We start from the raw sequence: 20,787 nt of genomic DNA on the forward strand, positions 1-20,787 counted from the left end.
AGAACGTTACAGAGTTCTTGCAGAAAGATTTTCTTTTGAAAAGTAAAAAATTCTAGTTTTCTTTTTTACAGAAATTTACACATAATATTTGCATCACGCATTGAGATAATGACTTTTTAATGCTCTCAATTTACACCGATATTCTCGTAAATCGGTGTAAAGTTTCGATTGTATTTACCGCAGTTATTGATATTGATTTTCACGTGGTTTTTAAATGTCCCGATATTTTTGAAACGATATAAAAAATTCAAATTGTGCATTTGAGTTTAATGTGCATTTGCATTGAGTTAATTGTGCATTTGGCTTTTTAAGGCAAATGTTCTATCAAGCCCGATTTGCGTGATTCTGTCGTCAATCTTTTTTCTGGCAATTATTACTACGAATTTCATGATTTTTAATTATTTTTTTTATTGTGGGGATTATTTGAAATGCGAAGAAAATAATTTTAGCATCCCTCCCCCCCAAAAAATGCCAGAATATCTCCCATAATATTAGAATAAAAAATAGTTATATGCTCAATTTTAAAAAAAATTCTTAGTTTTTTGTAAACACTGCGCTTTTGTTATTTTAGATGAATAACATATATGTTTGTTATTATATTAAAAGTATCTTGCAGAAAGTTATTAGTGCTAGACAGTTTTGTGGCAGATAGTTCAAAAAAATTCTGCCACGGGACATGTCACTAAATCAAAAGTAATCTGTTTTTTTTTTTCTACAAGTATGCAAAGAGTGGTGATAACTTCCATGTATATTGAATTTTCTAAATAAAATGGCTGGCAGCTGTAAAAATGTTTTTTTTTATTTTTTGGCAGAACAATTTGAAGTAATGCAAGAAGAACTTGAGAGAAGAAGAGAAGAATGTATTCAACTACGAACTATTCTTGCAGATCGAAATCTTCCACTCCCTATAGGAGGAGGTGAAGTAATCAATGAGGATGGAGAACTTCTCATGGCATTTGAAACTCAGAAAATTATAATCAGGTCTTTTATCTTCTTGTTCAGAAATAAAATTTGTTTAATGCCTAATTTAAAAGACGTTTTATACAACATCTTATTACAAATTAACTATGGATCCAATAGTTTATTCTTTAAGAAAATGAGCAAAATTTATGAGGAGAATCAAATGCATTTTAAGTTTTGTCCAGAATTAAAAGCCTATTAACTGTTTCCCTTACCAGTTTTTTTTTATTGCAAAAAATCAACGTATATTTTTATTTTATTAATAAATACAAGGAACTGAAACATAACATAATACGTATCTACATGTATAGTAGTTTATACACCTTAAAATGACACTAGTTAGAATTTTGTAAAAGCTAACTGTATATTTCTGTGTTATTGTACTTCTGATAAGTGTTTGGAAAGTTGCAATTTCTGTGTATGCAGTCAGTCCTGCTTAAAAGAATACCATTGGTATTCTAATGATATTATTTGATTATAGGAGAGAATATTTTCATGACAATATTGTAAAAATTCCAAGTGACAATTTTGTAAAAAAGGATTTTAAAAAAAAATCATAAATATGATTCACTTTAAAATGAAGAAAATTGTGATCGCCTTGCAGCGATCACAGGTTCCCCATTGGCAAAATGATTGTTTTCTAATTTTTTTTTTAGAAAAGAAACTTTATTGGGTTTTCATCTTGGACATCTTTAACTGTTAATCCTGAACTGCTCGGTACGCAATTTCGCAGACATATTTAAATGCAGCTCTGACACATTCTGCGTAAATTCTTTTGATGACTGAATAGACATTGAACAGCCAGTTGAGATCAATATTAACATTTTCGGATTGGCATATGGTGTGTGATGGAGATTGTCAGCTGCATCATACACTCGTTTCGAATTCACAAGTTCATACATGAAAGATGATTTGAAAGCTAGGCTTTTATACAATTTAACAGGAATAGTGAATTAATCATTTATAGTGTGTGTAAGACAGCCTACTGTCTTGTCCAAGTTATTGGGTACGTTGACAATAGAGCCTTTTATCTCTAACTGGTGATCAACACCCAGTTCTCGTATTTGCATGAAAAGGGTTCGGAGAGTCACATTCGCTCTTCGGTAGGGTTCAATTCTCTCAACCACTTTGGAACTTTTGTGAGGAGCGGGCTTCATGCTTGCATTTGCGAACAAATCCTTTCTTTTTCTGTTCTACGTTCTTTGGCTTTTTCAGCCTTGACAAGTTTTTTTTTTTTTTTTGCTTTAACTCTAACTTTTGGGACTGTGTCAATCAGTTTGGACTCTCTTTATTTGTGATAATCACCTGAATTAGTCTTGAAAATGATCCAGTTTGAACTGTATGTTAGAATTTCTGATTCTTAATTGGAACAATAAAAGCAAAAATTTCCTTCAAATCAGTGCTCGAAAAACCACAATAACGGCGGTCAAAAATTCCCCGCTGACAAGGAATTTCTGGAATCCGCACGGACGGGCATTTTTTCGTTAAACATGTTTGTGATACATTTTCAATTTTTTGTTGTCTTACAGTAGTCTAGCGCCTCGCTTCTAAAAAGCCCCTCTAATCTAGAAATCCCCATAATTCTTTCGTCAGAACAAATGTGATTTGATTTCCCTGAGTGACTTTTTGAAAAACAGCTTTTGATATCTTTTAGCAACCGAAACATGCTGATGTTACTTGAACATTTTATTTTGCTTTTTTGAAGGAGTAGATAAAGAAGATTTTTCTCAAGAATGGGTGTCATTAAAATTTAAGTTACATAGCATCGTTAAACACCAGAAAACTTCAGCCCTCCAGGCCCAAGCTATTTATAAAGACCTAATGCAGCAAAATGACCCACAATACAGCAATATACTGTGCATGGCGGAATTGATGTTTTCTCTGTCTGGGAGTACCGCAGCGGTTGAAAGGGGCTTTTCAGCAATGAACTTACAAAAAAAAAAACACATTACGTACTGGTCTTAAACAAGAAGCGTTAAACACAATTATGAGCATCTACCTAAATGAAAACCCCTTTCAGATTTCCGTGCAGAAACCTCTGTAAATCATTGGCTTGATTGTGGAGCTGGCAAGCGTCATATTTGGTTTATTTAAAAAGCGCAGTACCCTCAGATAAATTGACATTCCAAATAACTTCACCTTTGTCATTTAAATTATTTCATAAAAGAAATAAATTATTTCATAAAAGAAATGCTAGGTTACTATTAGTAACCTAGTATTTTTTTTATTACTGTATAATGCAATCCTAGTTTTTGTAAAGCTAGTAACTACTAATTCATTGTGCAATTCATATAAATGAAAGAAAGTTATATTTTTATTTATTTAGAAGCTACGGGTTAGTTTCAAAGGAGGACGGGCACATTGTTGGACAAACCATCCTCGGGGACGGGTAAAATTTCTGATTTTTTTTTTGAGCCCTGCTTCAAATGATAAAATTATCTTTCATTCACAACTCAAAAAGTATTTATGGGATTTCTCTGGTCCCATATCTCAAAAATGAACTCCCCTACTTAATGCATAACAAAATTAAAAGTAAAAACTAAAAAAATGATCAAGCAGCAGCAGTTACAATAGAAACCCATGCGCACTGTTTACTATTACTCTTGATTATTGTAGTTGAAAAGTGTGAGGACGCCATCAGATCCAAACCAATACCCATTTTGCCAATGGGTAATAATTCAATTTGCAATTAAATGTTGCGTCCTTTATTAATTTATTTAACATTGTTTGTAGACAACAAGAAGCAGAAATACAGTCAGTGAAAAGCGAATCTCAGAAAGTAGAGAAAGAGCTTAGACATGAACTTCAAAAGTTACAGGAAGACAATGAAAGACAACAGAAACTTCTTAGCCAGGTATTTATATTTTACAGTTGTTTAATTCTTACCTTTAATTTATAAACAGTCTCCGTGTTTGAGGTTTTACTGCATGTATCAATATATTTGCGATGCACGTATTGATGTATTTCGTTCTAGTGATACAGGGATGCCGATTTACAGGGAATTTAAAAATACCCTAAAATAACAGGGAATTTAGATTTTTTTCTTTAGAAAGGAAAATACAAGGAATTTTTTTCTTCTTATTTTCGTTTTTTAAAAAATGGCGACCATTAAATGTGTAATCTACGGGATATTGAAGGATGATATTTCAGTTACACTAAACTAGGTATTTCATTTACTATAATAGCAGTGTTTAAGTATGTTCAGCAGTTTCTTTTTTCCTCATAAGTTTTTCCAGTAATTAAAACTAGTATAGTTAGCCCAATATAGCCCACAAAAGAGTGCAGTAATTGTTTCCTCTCAACATATTGTGTGTAATATGTACAGGGAAAACGCAGGGAATTTTTTTTCCAGATTTGAGTGGCAACCCTGTGATTTTAATTCAATATCCGAAAGTACTTATTTTTGTATAATTTTTTGGTATGAAGTTATCTTTGCAGTTAATTTGTCTTTATTTTAATTAGTTTTTTGAAGATTCTCTTTTTAAATTTTTTTTCATCATAATCTATGCATACGCACCCACACAAACAAGTCAAAATTGCTAAGTTTAAAAAAATTGAGAGAAGGGAAAAAAATAACAATTTTTAATTTTTTTTAACATCTGTTTAATGCTGAAAATCCCTGTTTTCTGTACTACACAATTTTTTCATAAAAGGTGTGATATGTTAATATTAAAGGGTATAATGAGAAAACTATAATAGTTGTCTATAAAAAACATTAAATAATGAAATAGAAGACTGCAAATATTTTAGCTTATAAAAATAACTAGTAATGGAAGTCTGACTAACAGCTACAGACAATAAAGAATAAAAGAAACTAGAATTATAAAGACAGGAAATGTATATAAAAAAATTACGTTTAATAAAAATCTACATTGTATCAGCTATTCATGTAATTTGTCTCTGAATATTGTCTTATAACAATCAGTCGAATCTTTTTATTCAAGTTCAGCAGTTTTTATAAACTATTCTCTTTTGCTTCTTTGCATTGTTTTCTATGTAAGCTAAAATTATTGAAGCTGAGGGAGAAAAATAAAGTTTGGGTGAAATGATACAAGGGAGAATAAAAAACACATTAAATGCGAAACTGTTCAAAAACACCTCACATTAAGTAAATCTTCAGAAATATAACAAAATAATTGTATAAAAGTGAGCCTAGGTGCTGAGAATGAATATCTAGTTACAAATGAATGTGTGCAAGCTAAAAAAAAAATATTGTATAATTTTATTTCCTTCCTGTTTTCAGATCTTTGAGTCAAACATAATGAAGTGGTATATTAATTGGACCAAAAATAATTTGTTTAACTACTGGCATCTCTTTCAATCTAGCTAAATTTATAACAATAATAAACCACATGAATTATAGCAATAATAAACCATATTTTTGTCATTGAAAAGTTACATAGTTTTAAATAATGTAAAAATTTGTGTACTTTATGAGCATTATAAGTTATTTTCAATTTAAAATAATTCAATTAATTATTGTTAAATATGGAAATATGTTTAAAATTGTTAAACATGGACAATTAAAGTTTTAATGGTGAACAAATTTTATAGATTTGCCTTTATGAGAATTAGGATAGATTGAAAAAAGTACCTAAATATATCATTAAGCGACTTATAGGACTTTTGAAAGCAACTGCCCAGACTCCTTTCTGCATTTGAAATCATTTTACAGAAATTGTTTATTCATAGAAACCTTGTTTTTGTGGCTTATTTTGCATGATTGTGTTTACTAATTATCATTTATGTCTATCCCTCAAATTATTGAAATTATGTTAGAGTAATTAATTTGAACATTGAAGATCTGTGTATCAGAAGTTTTTTAGGGTGTTTTTTTTACTCTGGTCAAATTAGAGAGAAATATTCACTGTTCTGATTTTCGCATAACTGAAATGCATAAGTAGATAAGAGCTGCTAGTTCATTCAATTATAAGTTGTTTTCTATTTAAATGGCATTGAATCAGCTGAATAAAATAAGTGCAAAATGTAAACAAAAAATAAATAAAAATAATGAATAAACTTGACTCTTTGTATTATTATGGATCTGCGTTAAAAGAAAGCAATGAAATTGTTTTTTCTTTCTTTTGCGATTTTTGCAGCAATGTCAAAATGCCTTTTTCTCACATGTATGTAAGTTTCTTTCCATTTTTCTTTTTAAAAAAAAGATTGTAGAGTGCAGAATTTTATAAAATTTTTGGTAATTATTTGTATGCCTCTTAAATGTTGTATGACTTTTAAAGAGAAATATTTTCAATTCTGATGCTCTTTCATTCAATTTTAAGTTATTTTCCATTTAAATGACATTGAATTTGTTAAATAAAGGGAATGGAAAATGCAAATTATAAATAACAGCAAAAATATACTTCCACATATACATTCTGGAATTAAATTTTTAAAAAAATTGTCATTTTAACAAAATGTCTTTTTTTTTTCATACTGTATGTAAGTTTGTCTCTTTAAATAAGGCCCTTGTGTCAAGAATAGCATAAAATGTCATTTCTTCTCAAACCTAATGCTATTTTCCATTTAAGGAAATTTAGATCTGTAAATATTTTACTTAATCTGTCTTAAATGTATTTTCTTATTTAGAATTTGAAGAAAACTCCTCAGGCTCAAACAGAAGCTATATTGCAACATGAAATTAATAGATTGACTGGTGAAAATGTGGTAAGTGTATTTCAGAAATATTTGTCATTAATTATTGCTGATGCTCAATTAATTGCATCTTTTATATTCATTGTTTTTATGATGTCATTATTTTGTTGGTTAATAGGATCTTCGAGAAAAAATCGATAACCTGACAGAGCAAACCAAAAAATTTAAAAAGCAATTGAAAATTTATGCAAAGAAAGCAAAAGATACAGGTATATTTTTGCATTATAAGCCTATCCTTAATATTCAACTTGTCTATACTGCTTGTTTTGAATTTTCTGTAACACCTAAAAAATACTCTACTTTCAATTTTAAAATTAACTGATTTTCATAGAATTCAATTAACTAAACAGTTTGTGTCTTATTTTTGTACATTCATTGTTTTTTAGTGAGTTTCATTTTAGATGTATGTTTATTTCTAAATATTCATATTTTCCTTGATATTATTTTCTAAAATTAAAGTAAGAAATGCCGATAATAAATATCTTGAAATGAAATCGCAAATCAATAAAGTAAAATAAAGGCAAATGAGTGAATATGAATAACATTGCACCAAAGAGTAAACAAAAGAGAATTCATAACATCATTACAAATTTAAGGAATTGTCACATATTAGTTGCTTTCATTTCTAATTCTATTGTCCATTGATTTCACCAAAACTTAAATTCAGTTAAGGATAGAAGGTAATATAACAAAAAGAATTAATTTGGTTTTTCATTGATTATATTGATAAGAAATAATAGCTTTGCTTTACTTCAGCTGAAAGAAAAGTATTAAAATCTGCAAAAGTCAGCTTTTCATTGGGTCGAGTACCCTTCGTTATTTGCTTTCTCTAGAATAGAGATCACCTGTGGTCTGATGGCCAAATGATTGGATCTGCAAAGAGTGATCATTTTTAAAGAGACTTTGCAAGTAATTGTTTCAAAAATGGTTGAATGTCCAACCCTTTGTTTATGGAATTCAAGGCACAATCAAAAGGATCCATGAACATCATAAAAATTGAGCTATTAGTAATAATTCCGGTAATTGAAGATATTATTTCCAATGTTATACTAAAATCTTATTTTTAAAAAAAAGAAATTTTCTGTAAGAATAAAGTGCAAATTTAAGAACTATGCTTTGTGGAATTCAAATATGCTCTCTGTTGAACTTTTGGGTATTGATTTTCCATTAATCTTCCCTCTTTTCTACAGGCAAACCTTCTTCTGCGTCAATCAGTCCTCACAGTGAGTTCCATTTCTTTTATCCTTAATTAGGACTAAAAATAACAGGGTTGGACCCAATGTTTTTTCCAAAAAACTCACCATTTCATGTTTTTTCAAAAACATTTTTATATCATGTGTTTGCTTTATGTTATGCTACACCTAATAATAAAATTTTGTTCAATTGTTTGCATTTCCAATGTTTTATATATATATAGTTTTGGGGATTTTTTAAAAAAATCCTGAGAGGTTAAGTTTTTTCACATTTCTGGGTTTTTTTATCAACCCTGTTAAAAAGTTTTCACAATTTCAGGTTTTTCTGAAATCTTTTGCCAACCCTGTTAAAAAGTTTAATTAGTTTTTCAAGTCAGTTTTGAAATTTCGAATTACTTTCAACTCAAGAAAAAATTCAGCCTAATTATTGTTTCAAAAGATATTTCATTTTGAAAGGAGAAATCATGTACTTAATTCTTACCTATTATAATAATAATAATCTAATCTATTATAATAACGAAATTAATCTTTTTAACTTGTCTTCCTTATTTCTGGGGGATTACCTAACACAACAAATGTTACACATGCAAAAAGATTTTGAAATTGTATTTTTAAATGAATGGAAAGGATTCATCAACATTTATAGTCTTTTCCTAACAGAAATATTTATGCATTTTCTTTTCTAAATTTTTTCTGTAAAATTTCTCTGTAGTTGCTTCTCATTCATTATTGTTCTATTTTCCTTCCTAAACGTCGGTATATTTTGAAGTAAATATCATTTTGTTATTAAAATATGTACCTAATTATAATTTCATGTAAAAACATTTTTGTATTAGTATAGTACATAATAAAATGAACGATTTTAATATTTTGAAAAACAATCAACTGTACATTAGAAATATATGTATATTTGAACATATCAAAGTAAAAAGGTAATAAATAAGAGTCATTTTACGTGTTAAGAATGTATAATCGCAACACCTAATCATTCATTTATTTTGTTTATTCATTTATTTTTGTTTACTTTTGTTGTTTTTCTTACTGTTACCGTGTTTGAAAGACACAAACTACTGCTAGGCATTTTAACCAGTGATCGTTTTATTTATATATTGTTGAATTCATTTAAAATACTTTAATTATTGCAAAGAAATTAAGAATAACAAACGAACTAATTGGCATGGAGAGAACTTACCCATACTGATCTTCATCATTATTGTTGGTGAACCCCTCACTACTCGGTGCTGTAGTCTTTTTATTAATCTTATATACTATACTTTTTTTTATAGAACTATTGCTGTATAAATTCCGGAAAGGTCTCGTAAGAGATCAAACTTGGACTATAGACTCGTGATCAACCCTTTTCGGCATGTATTTCTTAACACTTTAATCGAGAGAGTTTATTTATATTTGTTAAGGTTCTATGTACAAATGGAAGTTTCTGCAGTATTTTCAATCTAATCAATTATTTTGGACTTTACGATAAATCTTTTTTAAATGTTTTATTGTGATCCTAAATTAAGTGACCATAAGCGTCACATTAGACTAACAAGATTAATCAACATTTTTTTGCACACAAATATAAAACTTATTTATCCAAAGATATTTCTGAGTTGAAGATTATTATTTTTTTCATTTAATATATTAAAGATCAAACAAAATGTTGAATTGTAAGGTACACAAATTAAATACCAATTCAATCAGTAATTGTAATGGAAAAAATTCTCTCCACAATTTGGAAGGAATGGGTCGTATGTTTCTTGAGAGCTAATTTAAAAAATACTTGACCAGGCAAAATATGCAAAGAGTAACAAACTTAAACTTGTAACTGGAATTAGTTTTTTATCTGCTACATAATTTTCAAAGCATAAAAGTTAAGACATAAATTATTTGATACGAAAAAAACATCTCCTTTTTTCATTTTTAAAACACATGCTCTCCAACAGCTGAATTGTATTAAATGGCGGTAATGATTTTATTAAAGGATAGTTATGATAATTTTTTAAATTGCAATGTTTCTGTTCTTGTAGATTTGATATTAAAAGCACTTAAATCAGGTTTTTTATGAGTGGGGAACACTGTATTATGAATTAAACGCATCCATTTAAAATTAGTGAAAAATTCGTGTTCTTAATATGTTAAATAGGATCATTAATAAATTAAATAAGTAAAAGCATTTCTTTTAGATAAAAAAGTGTATTGTTTTCAGCATGTTGCGTAACATTTTGTTATATTGTTTTACTAAAAAAAAAAGAAAGGGAATATTTGTGATCTAATATTTTGAAAGGTCCACTGCTAAATGCTTCTAATTGTCTAACTCAATTTTAAAAGAATTTATCAAAGAAAGAATAAAAAGCACCCTAAAGAAGACAGAAATGTTTCATCTTCTCAATTAACTCAATTAACGTTCTCTCTTTAACATGTTTTATACATCTTGGATGTCACTTTCTATGGAACGAACTTCAGTTATTTCTACATTTAAAAAACATCAGGCTAACAGGGATTTAAGAAAACTGATTTAGGAAATGTTGTTTCTGTGTACTTATAGTTGTTCTTTTTATTTGTCAACAGCTATTTACATAGTTTCTTTAAAACCATTTTTGTATCAATTATGATCATTTGAATTTAAAAAAGTTATTTGGCACTTTAATTAGTCACTTGGTAATTTTTTTAACCATTAGAATAACCATACATTTTGCCTTTTTTCAGGTTACTTCAATCAAAGTTACAAAATCCATTAAACTTGCTTTGGTGCAATATAATCAATTTAAAAGGGTGAAGTGATTTTAATATTTATGTGTACCCTGTTTTAATTTCAAAAAATCTTAAGAACACTAAACTTCTATAACTGTTTGGGGGGAGTCACACTGATGCTGTTGAGCCATGCTTATAAAAGAGATGCTCTTAGCAAATAAAAATTAATTTTATTTTCTGAAAAAATATCATAAATTATACTTAATTATTCACCTTTTTTTATTTCTAATGTGTTAATTTCACTGCATTCATTAGCATACATTAAAAAATAATTATCCTTAAAAAAATGAAATCTCATATTACATATTTTATTTCTTCGCAATTAATTTTAAAAACTATATCTATTTCTGTGTATGCCCATTCTTTATATGTAGTGAGACAATATGCTTTAATGTGATTCTTTTTAAAATGAATAGCTCCTAAATATATTGCTTCGCTTGGTTGTTTTTCAGCTTCAAAACAACATTGCATTGTAATTGTGGGGATTTCCAAATGCTTTCTCAGTGAAACAGATTTGCATCTTTGAATATACACTTCCCTTAACCACAGCTTGTAAGGGGTGATTGTATTCTGTGTGTACCCTGGAATTAGTAGCAAGGCATGTGATTTTTTCGCAGAATTCTGTATATCTCAAGACCATTGATTTGCGGACTTCAACGAATAAGAACTTATAATCCGACAAAATTTTCACCACAATTTAAAGTTAGAGTACGAATTAAGTTCTGCAATCTAGAATTTAAACTTTGAAGTCTTCGTTGGATCGCTTAAACGAGATGTTTTTAAACACATGACTCTTCCGCAATTATAATTGTTAGTTTGTTGCTGGAATCCTCTAATGTCAAAATTCATATGCTCTCAATTTTATTAGCTAGCATCGCTTTTCGTATTTACCTGATTTAACAGTTATTCATTGCGAATCCTATTCATTTGATTTCAAAATAGCGCATCGCGTTTCATAATCAAGCGAGTTTAAAATCTGATGTCGCTATTCCCATTAACTGGATCTAAAAAATCATGTGTATCGCGATTTGTATTTACATGATTCAAAAATCCAATATTGCGATACTTGTAAGAACTAAGTTTTTTCTTAAATGAGTTACTATAGAAGTGTGATATTCTTTATTGATAAGTATTTTAATTATAAAATATTATATTAATATTGAATAGTATAGGGGTGCACAACCTTTTTGAGTGAAGGGCCACATGCGCAGCAGATTGACTAATGAAGGGCCGCATGCCAAAGGGAACACCCAAAGTATTTAGACAAACATATTCATAGCAATTTTAGGTAGTAATTGTTATAAAAACATTGTTCTAACCNGTAGCAACAACTGCCGAAAAAGATTAGATTTTTCATGAAGTTTGCACAAATAAAGCGTTTCATAACTTTTTAAAAATCGCGATTTCAGAAAATACGTGAAAATGGGCAGCAATAACTACCGGAAAGTCATTGAATTTACGATAAAATCGGAGCACTCGAAGAGAGTCAAAAGTAATAACTAAAATTAGAAATTCGTATATCGTAATAATGATGTGTTCAAAATAATGGTATTTTCAAAACTATGCCTAAATCTGTAGAGATAACCATCGAAAAAAAGCGATCGAAAACTACATTGAGTGAAATTGGGTGCGTCAAAAACTTAAATGCGGAAATTTCAAATTTCCGAATTTTTTTTTTATTTAAAAAAAAATGTAATTATTTTTTTTCATTTTGTTCAGATTGCGGTAGGGGGCCGCACATTGAGGGTTGGCGGGCCGCATTTGGCCCGCAGGCCGCAGGTTGTGCACCCCTAGAATAGTATATAAGTTAATATCTTATCGGGTTTTGACGCATAAAATTTTCACAGTTTTTCAGTTTGTGTCACAATCACCCCTGGCCTGTTCTTAACTAATCTCAAGAAACTGCAGTTTCAACTCCTGGTTGTCTTTTCTTTCAAACATTCTCTCTGTTTTGATTGGCCGAGATGCCTCACTCGGCACTGTTTTGATTCATTATTGATAAGACAAACCAGGCAGCAGGCGGTCTCAGTACTGACACAAAATATCTTAAGTGGTCCCTTTGCTTTCAGGCATGAGGTTGCTCTCTGTGTAACTCAAATGCAGGATCAGAATGGGTTGGGCTACAGAGTTGATAACTGTTGCTTTTTAGCTAGGTGATAAAATAAGAAATGATAAATTAACAAATAATTTAGAATTCCAATGCTAAATTACAAAAATTAACTGTGATTGTTAGAAGTTGTTGTCCTATTATAAAATCTAGGGTGGCTGTTAAGACTTGAATGACGCATTAGTTTTTCCATGATCCATTCATATCTATTTTTTGCAGGTGGTGAACCCATGGATATTGAAGGAGGCAAAGAAAAAACAAATGACATGCCCCTCATAAAGCACAAAGATGTTGAATACCTTGGAATGTTTGAATACAAGACTCAGGATGAGCCAACCATCATTAAAAATTTAATTTATGGTATAGAACTCCACTTTCATGCATATATTTTTCTTTTCAGCCACCTAAATCAACTGATGTGTCAGATTCATATCTCCACTGGTGTTTTGAGAATATTTTCCTTTTATGTTTACAATACAAAGTCCGGTTTCCCAGAAGGGTTCAAAATCAAAATAATTTCCTTTATTTAAAAAAAAATCACTTTTTGTGTACTTGCCATTTAGTCATTTCTGGTGATTTATCATTCTGATGATGGGTCATTTCTGGTGATGCGGGTTCCATTAAAAAAATGCAGCTCTACTCAAATAATTATGGCATTTTTTCAAAACACTTTATGGATAGGGAAATGAAAGGATCATCAGTTAAAATAAAGGGAGAGGGGAAACATTCCCCTGATTATGTATTATTTAACAGTGTGCATTTTTTAAAAGCCCTCAAAGGTGCTTTTTTCATTGGGTGTTTTTAAAAAGTGCTTAATTTTCCCTTTTATAAATTGAGATCTTTTGTTTACCATGTTAATTTTCGCTACGAATTATGCAAAAAGACATTGTTCACATTGTTTTATTCAACGTTTTCACAATTAATTTAACCCCAACCTATTTCCTTGGCGCATCGTCAGTCTGTAGTGTATGAAAACGCCATTCGATTTACATAATTCAAAAATTTTAACAATTGTCAAAAACAATGCCAAAAGGTTTTGTTTTTTTTGACCTGACGATTAATACCAGATTAAACCGTCAATTGTCAAAAACTTTCCAACCCTACCTAATTATGATATTTTTTTAAAGTGCTTAAAAATATTATTTGAGTGCTTGAAAAGTGCTTAAAAGGTGCTTATTTTTTGTTTAATAATTTGGCTACTCACCCTGTTTAAGGAGTAGAGAAAAAGATTTACTTTTAATCCTGGGTGATTGGTTGGCACACAATAGTAATGAAGCGAGTCAATTCTGCAGCCCATGGATAATGGCTTGCGGACCATCCAATAGAAATAAAGGCACAGGTGACCTTTCTGAGGCAATATTTACAAAACTATGTAAAAACTGATATCATGACGGCATTATGGAAAGTGGCAAAGGAAGAAATTGCTGGGAATGCCTTAACTATGTTTTTTTGGTGATGAGAACTGTTTTCAATTCCACGGAAGTGTCAACTTTTAAGTGAAATTTTTTTTTTTTTATGAATTGCATATTTTAATTTTAAAAATATGTTCAAAAATAGCCAAAGTCTACATATTGCCGTTTCATTTTTGATAATTTTTAATTTTTTGAATCTGGCAGCATTCTTAAGTAATCACATGGTTGACAAGTGAATTGTTCACATTTGTGCTCAAATTGTTTTCTTGAAAAATACTTTTAAAATAAAAGAAATGTATCTTTCTTTTGCAATATTTTGATAAAAATATACATATAGAACAAAATTTAAACATTTTAAGTTTAATATATAAAATAAAAGTAACTTCTTTTACGTCATTCCGTCACATGTCTTAATAATGCATAAATTTCCTGAGAACGAAGATAAGATGTGACATTGGCAAGTTAGATATAAAACCTCTTCAGAGACAACCTAATTTTCAAACTGTTGAAATTTTTACTAATTCTTACATAAATATTAATCCTGTTTATCTGTTACATTCTGTTTATCATTTACATATTAATAAAACATTTTTTAAATGAAGGCTTTCTTCTACTAAACTTTTTGTCATTCCGTCACGGTCATTCCGTCACAGCAAATAGATGTTAATAACTGCTAGCCAACCTGAGGTTAATTTTCCAAATTCACATTTTACATTGCTTACACATTATACTAAAAGTATAAAATAGTTCAGAAAAATAATAGCTGCAAAATTCGCAGAAACTACCAGTTCTAAGCGGCATGCCAAAAGCTTGGTTGCCAAAATGTCCTTCCGTCACGCAAATAAAAAGTTCGTAAAATTAAAAGTAAAAAAGATAGAAAATCCTGTTTGTTTTTTTTTAGTTTATGAAGCGCATTATGCCAATAATAATGATATGCATGAGGGAAAAAAAATTTATTTGAAATTAGATACATAGAAACTTCAATTAATTGTTATTTTGCAAGTCAAAATGTCATTCCGTCACATATGGAATTGCCCACTTACCTTAAGACAAAGAAATTAGGGAAAGAATGCTTGGAATAACATCAACTCTAATTTTTGGTAATAATGAGGAGAACCATATTCAGACCAAGCTATAAAGAGAAAGAGATATTATGGCCGATTTCAGGATTGCCACAGGCAACTAAAATGCACCTATTTTCAGCATGAGGCGACTATGGCAACTTTTTTTGCTTGATAAGGCTAAAAAAGCAACTATTTTCAGGAAAAGGAAACTTTTCTGTACTCTTAGCAATGTTTTTTTAGCATAAATTGAGTTGAAAACCTGCAACCCGCCAAATCTTCTGAACACACTGAATTTCTTTTCTTTAAAAAAAAAAACTTTAAAATAAGAGTAATAAAATTTAAAAAAATTAAATAAATAATTAAAGCATTACAAATTAAACAAATTTTAGATTGCAAATTTGAGTCATCACTTTTTAATGTGTTCAATTTGCACAGATTCTGTCGTAAGTCTATTTTGTTTCTCGATCGCCTTTTCAACGGTGTTTGCTATGAAATTCTGCATGATTTTGAAAACCCAATTTTTAATATGATATTGCGATGCATGAATTTTGAATTTGAGTAATCACTTTTCATAATATATATATATTTGCTAAATCAATTGATAAAAGGGAGAATTTCTTAGAAAAAGTGTGTTTTTTTAAATAAAAAAGTATTTTTTGAATGAATTCTAGCAATTAAAACTATTTAATTTTCTGAAAATATACAAAAAAATGTTATATAAAAATTTAGTGCTAAAACACTAATGTTTACATAAAAAGTATCATTGCCACCAAATTGACTAAATGGATCATGGTATATGACAATTAAGTCATTTAATAAAATTTTTGCTGAATTTTTGTTCTTATTTAGACAATTATTTTCGTAGTTTTTGGCAACTAGTTTCATGCGATAGGCTACAAAAAAGAACTATTTTACTCATTTTTTTTCCTGTGGCAACCATGCGATTTATTGTGTTACTTACTCTGAGTGAATTAAAACGAATGTCTTTTAGAAACAGAAAGACTTCATTTCTGATCTCTATAGCATCAAGGAAAAGTTGTAAAAACAAGCTTTCTTTTTTCAAAAAATATTCATACAGCCTATTTATTTTTATAAAGAATTTCTATCTACTTTAAATTCTTGATCCTTCATTTACTATTCAATGAATTCAATGTCTGCTTATAGTCAATATTATTTTTTGAATTTTGTTTTATTCAAATGATTGAATAAGCAGTTTTTTTCTGGTTTATGTAGATTATTGTTACGTTTATTTTTAAGCTTTCTTTTATTTTCATCTCCATGCTTTTCTTACTAATGAGCTGTGATTTACTGAGATTGATTATTTACGTGGTGTGTTATTGATTTATACTCTGGATTGACCTTTCCTTAATGCGTCATGGATACATCTATTTTATTGTTTTATATTTTGCTTTATTTGGGTAAATGATCATTGTTATATAATGTATAATGGTTTTTTATTTTTTTCCTCACTGGCAAAATTAATTATGTTTTTCGTTACAATAATTTAACGAGTATTTCAGATTACTTTTTAAATGGTTGAACACAGTATAACGCTTACTTTAATATTGAATTAAAAAAGGAGCCACATTTTAACCATTTTAGTATTCCAATTAAAAAAAATTATTTTTACTTCCAAAATTTTTTTTTACTATTTTTCTTATAATTTCCCTTCTACTGATGTACTTATAATTTCCCTTCCACTGATGTAGAATTAAAAAATGAGCCACATTTTAACCATTTTAGTATTCCAATTAAAAAAAAAAATTTTTTTACTTCCAAAATTTGTTTTTACTATTTTTCTTATAATTTCCCTTCCACTGATGTACGTGCGCAAAACGTATTCCTCTTGTAAATTGTGACGAATAACCAAATCATCTTTGATGATCGGTTCAGAGAGAGAAAACCTCTCAATTTTAAGGTCATTATAGGTGGAGAAAGAGATGTAATACATGTTAAAAACAGGTTCTCTGTGTTCCTGGTGATGTATAAATGTTAGGCTTATTTTATGCATATTTGTTTGTAAACAATCACTGATGTCTGTTTTTGCAACTGTTTAGTCTTTGTTTACAATATCAAGACAAATTGAAGCATTTATGTTGATCCAATAAATGGATTTATCTATACTTAATTCTACCTTGCTTAATTTAATAGAAATTACTTTTGATTGTGTAACAACTATTTAAATGAGACAATTCTGTGTAATACACTGAAACCCTCATTATAGTGAACTCCCAGATAGAGTGAACGAAATGTTCGCTCCCGTCTATACACATATAATATTTTTTTTTTGTGTGTGCATAGAGTGAACCAAAAGAAGAGAGGAAATTGCTTATTATCAACTTTTTTTCTCTCTTTGACTGATTTATTTTCTTCATTGTTTGGATAATTTTGAAATTTCTACATAAAATGCATATATTGATTTTTAAAACTATCTATTGAATGGAATGTAACCATTTTTCTTGTTTGCTTCTTCTATCTCAGTTTCCCATCCCTAAATGTTTTGTACGCAATATGAAAAGTCATAAAAAATAAAAGTGAACACATTTTTTGTAACTACATATTGTTTTTTCAATCTTTTTTGTACTTTTTTCTGTGGGTCATTTATTTAAATAATGTGTCATAAAAGGAAAGCAGTTCGGAAAAATGAGTTAAAATTGCTTACAGTACTGATATAGTGAACTCTCTGTTACAGTGAACAGAAATTTCAATCCCTTGAAAGTTCGCTATAGCGGGGTTTGACTGTATTAACTTTTCTTTTATATAAATGCATGTTAAAAGTTTATAAATGCTAATGTTATATTACAGATATGAAGCCAAAAATCGCTGCAACTTTAGTACCTGGTTTGCCAGCTTACATATTATTTATGTGTATTCGACATACAGATTACATGAACGATGACGAAAAAGTTAGGAGTCTACTAAATAACACAGTACATGGAATAAAAAGAGTTATCAAGGTACTGAAATCTTTTTTTTTAACAAGTCAAGGTGGTGAGTTCACTAATCAAAAAAGAATTCTCTTTTAATAGTTATCTCTTAATGGTGTATACCAACAAAACATTTCTTTTTTCAAAATAGAAGAATCAAATTAATCTTTACTTAACTAACAGAGTCTATGAAGGATTTTTTCTAAGTAATTCCTTTGTACCCGCTATCAAACTATGTGGGTTATTTTGAAATAGAGATCTGCATGCCATTTAAAAATAATCAATCGAATAATAAATAGCAATTTCTAAACTTCTTTCATAAAATCTGATGCGATTTATTTTTGTTCAAGTGAGCATTTGTATGATTTTGTTTCAGGCTAAATTAAATTACTATAAATTAATTTTATGTTTTCTTCTAACAAAATTTAAACTGTTAGCTTTTTACATTATTTTTAATATATATATATTAATCATAAAAAAGAAATTAACAACTAAAAAATGTTAACTCTTCATCAACCCGCATGATTATAGCCTCAAAAATAGTGCTTTCTGATATTGTATTAATGTTATTATCATTCTGATATTGTATAATATATAATTCTGATATTGTATTAATATATCTTTAGAAGCATATATAAAAATATGATTATAATATATATACATTAGTGGAAGATTTGTCTTTGAGACTAACTAGTTTGGAGACCCTCAATCTAGTTTATTACAGTCTTATATTTTCATTTCATTTTAGCAGGCTTCACAGTTTTCCTATTTTTCTTACATTTTTGAAGAAAAAAATGCTATTAAGTGTCTGTCTTATGTGTGTTCTACATTTGAAAAAAAATAGCATTTTGACTTGTATTTTTCTCAATATAAAGCTTAAGTTTCGTCATTTTTTTTAGGACTTCCTTGAAATGCTCCACAACAAAAAAATTCAAACTGAAAAATAAAAAAAAAGATTAAAAAACGTAACTGATTTATTGGAGAAAAAACTCCCTTCTTTTAAGTGAGGATTTTTCACCGCTATTTTTCTTCATGATTTCTATGGTTCCAAAAGCAAGGCAGTATTTCCTCGTACAGATTAGTTATGTTTACGCATGTTTATTTTTTTGCTGTTCTTATTGTGTTTCTATTTTCATGTGTAGTTGAATGATTATGGAGTCGTTTTCAATCTATATTTGTCGGCGCTCGTTTCGTTTTCAAAACATTTATTGTTACAAACAAAATTTAGTCAGGATTAATTAAATCAAAAGAATTTTTTTGGAAATGAATTACACATGTTCTCACAGTGAAAGTAAGTTTCATGGGTCATTTCTGCGAGAGAGAAAATGCAGCAATTTCTAATGGTAGAAAAATTCTACTGTTGTGGTACACAAATTGAATAAAATACATAGAAAATGCAAAAGAAGATGCTTTGGATTCATCACAGTCAAAATTAAAGAATTCTTTAACATTAAGTGGCGGCATCCGTGTTTCATTGGATCCAACAAATTCCAATTCTTACCCAGTTTTATATTTAAACCAAGAGGGATACAACTATTAAATTTGTTCATTTGATGGAATTAGTGAACTATTTCAAGCCATGTTCCCTAACAGGACTGAAGTTTCGTATGAAATGTCTTATGGAATGGTATCCTATTTTCTGACAAAAATGATATAAGTAGGGAACTTTTTTGCACTTCAATGTATGAGGAAGCTTTAAATAAATATAATTAAAAACAATTAGATATTAACCTGAGATTTTGCAGAAATGTTATTGTTCGAACTGAAATTTTGCATCATGCAACAGAGGAGATAATTGAAAACTTTATTTGTTTAAATAATCTCTTGTTATTTAAATTATTAATGTTAGGTTCTGATGGATGAAACATAGATCAATTAACCCAACAATCAAGCATGCAGGCCACAAGAAACAAAGCAACATACCTAGGTGGAGGCTGAGACTGGACTAATATTTTATGATAGATAAGAGATTGTATTTATGACAGCACTTCTACCATCTATATCAGCATTTGTGCTGCCAACTATGTACAACATGTTAAACTAACTAAAAAACATACCAGATTGAGCACCCATGTTCTACACATTGTGCTTTTAGTGAAGGATTTAAAATGGAAGGTTTTTTCTACCATAGTTGAAATATCGTCCAGGAGGTATCTTTCTAGAGAAGAAGGCTTATGAAATCCATTTGTTAAACCAAAGATATGGAACAAAATATTTTCCATACAATCATTCGTTTCAGTCATCAAAAGAACTCAAGTACTGCTTTTTAATTTATCTGCTAAAAAGGGAATAGAATCAGGGTGGCCACCCACCTGGAATTATCAGGGAATTTTTAATTCACACATAACTGCAAACTTATTAAGTCCTCTGTTATTAACTAGTACAGGGGGCTCAATTCTTTTAACCATGCTTTCTTTCTGGTAGAATATTTCATCTATTTTTTCTGGCCATTTACAATAGATTCCCACAGCAGCCATTACATTGACTTTAAATTCTTTCTCTGCAACAGACATTACCACACCAGGATATAACATGTCCTCCTATCTAACCATATATCAACCCCCAGTATTTATCTTGAATTCATCATTTTCTCTTTCAACATCTTTCACTAAAAAAAACTCTTCTGGTATGCCTTCTTGTACTCTTAAATGGTGGATCTGCTTAATGTTTTTAATCTGTGGAGATTTTGAGAATAGACTAGACACTCCACTTTGTTTT

At 29.2% G+C, this 20,787-nt stretch overlaps 1 protein-coding gene across 3 annotated transcripts in view; it reads left to right on the forward strand.

Moving 5' to 3' along the window:
• LOC107445441 (dilute class unconventional myosin) overlaps nt 1–20,787 on the forward strand; it is a 130,442-nt gene that overhangs the window by 92,478 nt on the left and 17,177 nt on the right. For 2 of the 3 annotated variants that reach the window (XM_043053814.2, XM_043053815.2), the window contains exons 28-34: nt 813–981; nt 3,694–3,814; nt 6,550–6,627; nt 6,734–6,824; nt 7,806–7,838; nt 12,886–13,026; nt 17,948–18,099. In XM_043053814.2, the coding sequence (XP_042909748.1) occupies nt 813–981; nt 3,694–3,814; nt 6,550–6,627; nt 6,734–6,824; nt 7,806–7,838; nt 12,886–13,026; nt 17,948–18,099 (785 nt within the window). The remainder of the gene's footprint in view (nt 1–812; nt 982–3,693; nt 3,815–6,549; nt 6,628–6,733; nt 6,825–7,805; nt 7,839–12,885; nt 13,027–17,947; nt 18,100–20,787) is intronic. The other variant, XM_043053816.2, reaches the window with a different exon arrangement.

The sequence above is a fragment of the Parasteatoda tepidariorum genome, chromosome 6 (genome assembly GCF_043381705.1).
Source record: "Parasteatoda tepidariorum isolate YZ-2023 chromosome 6, CAS_Ptep_4.0, whole genome shotgun sequence".
NCBI lineage: Eukaryota > Metazoa > Arthropoda > Arachnida > Araneae > Theridiidae > Parasteatoda > Parasteatoda tepidariorum.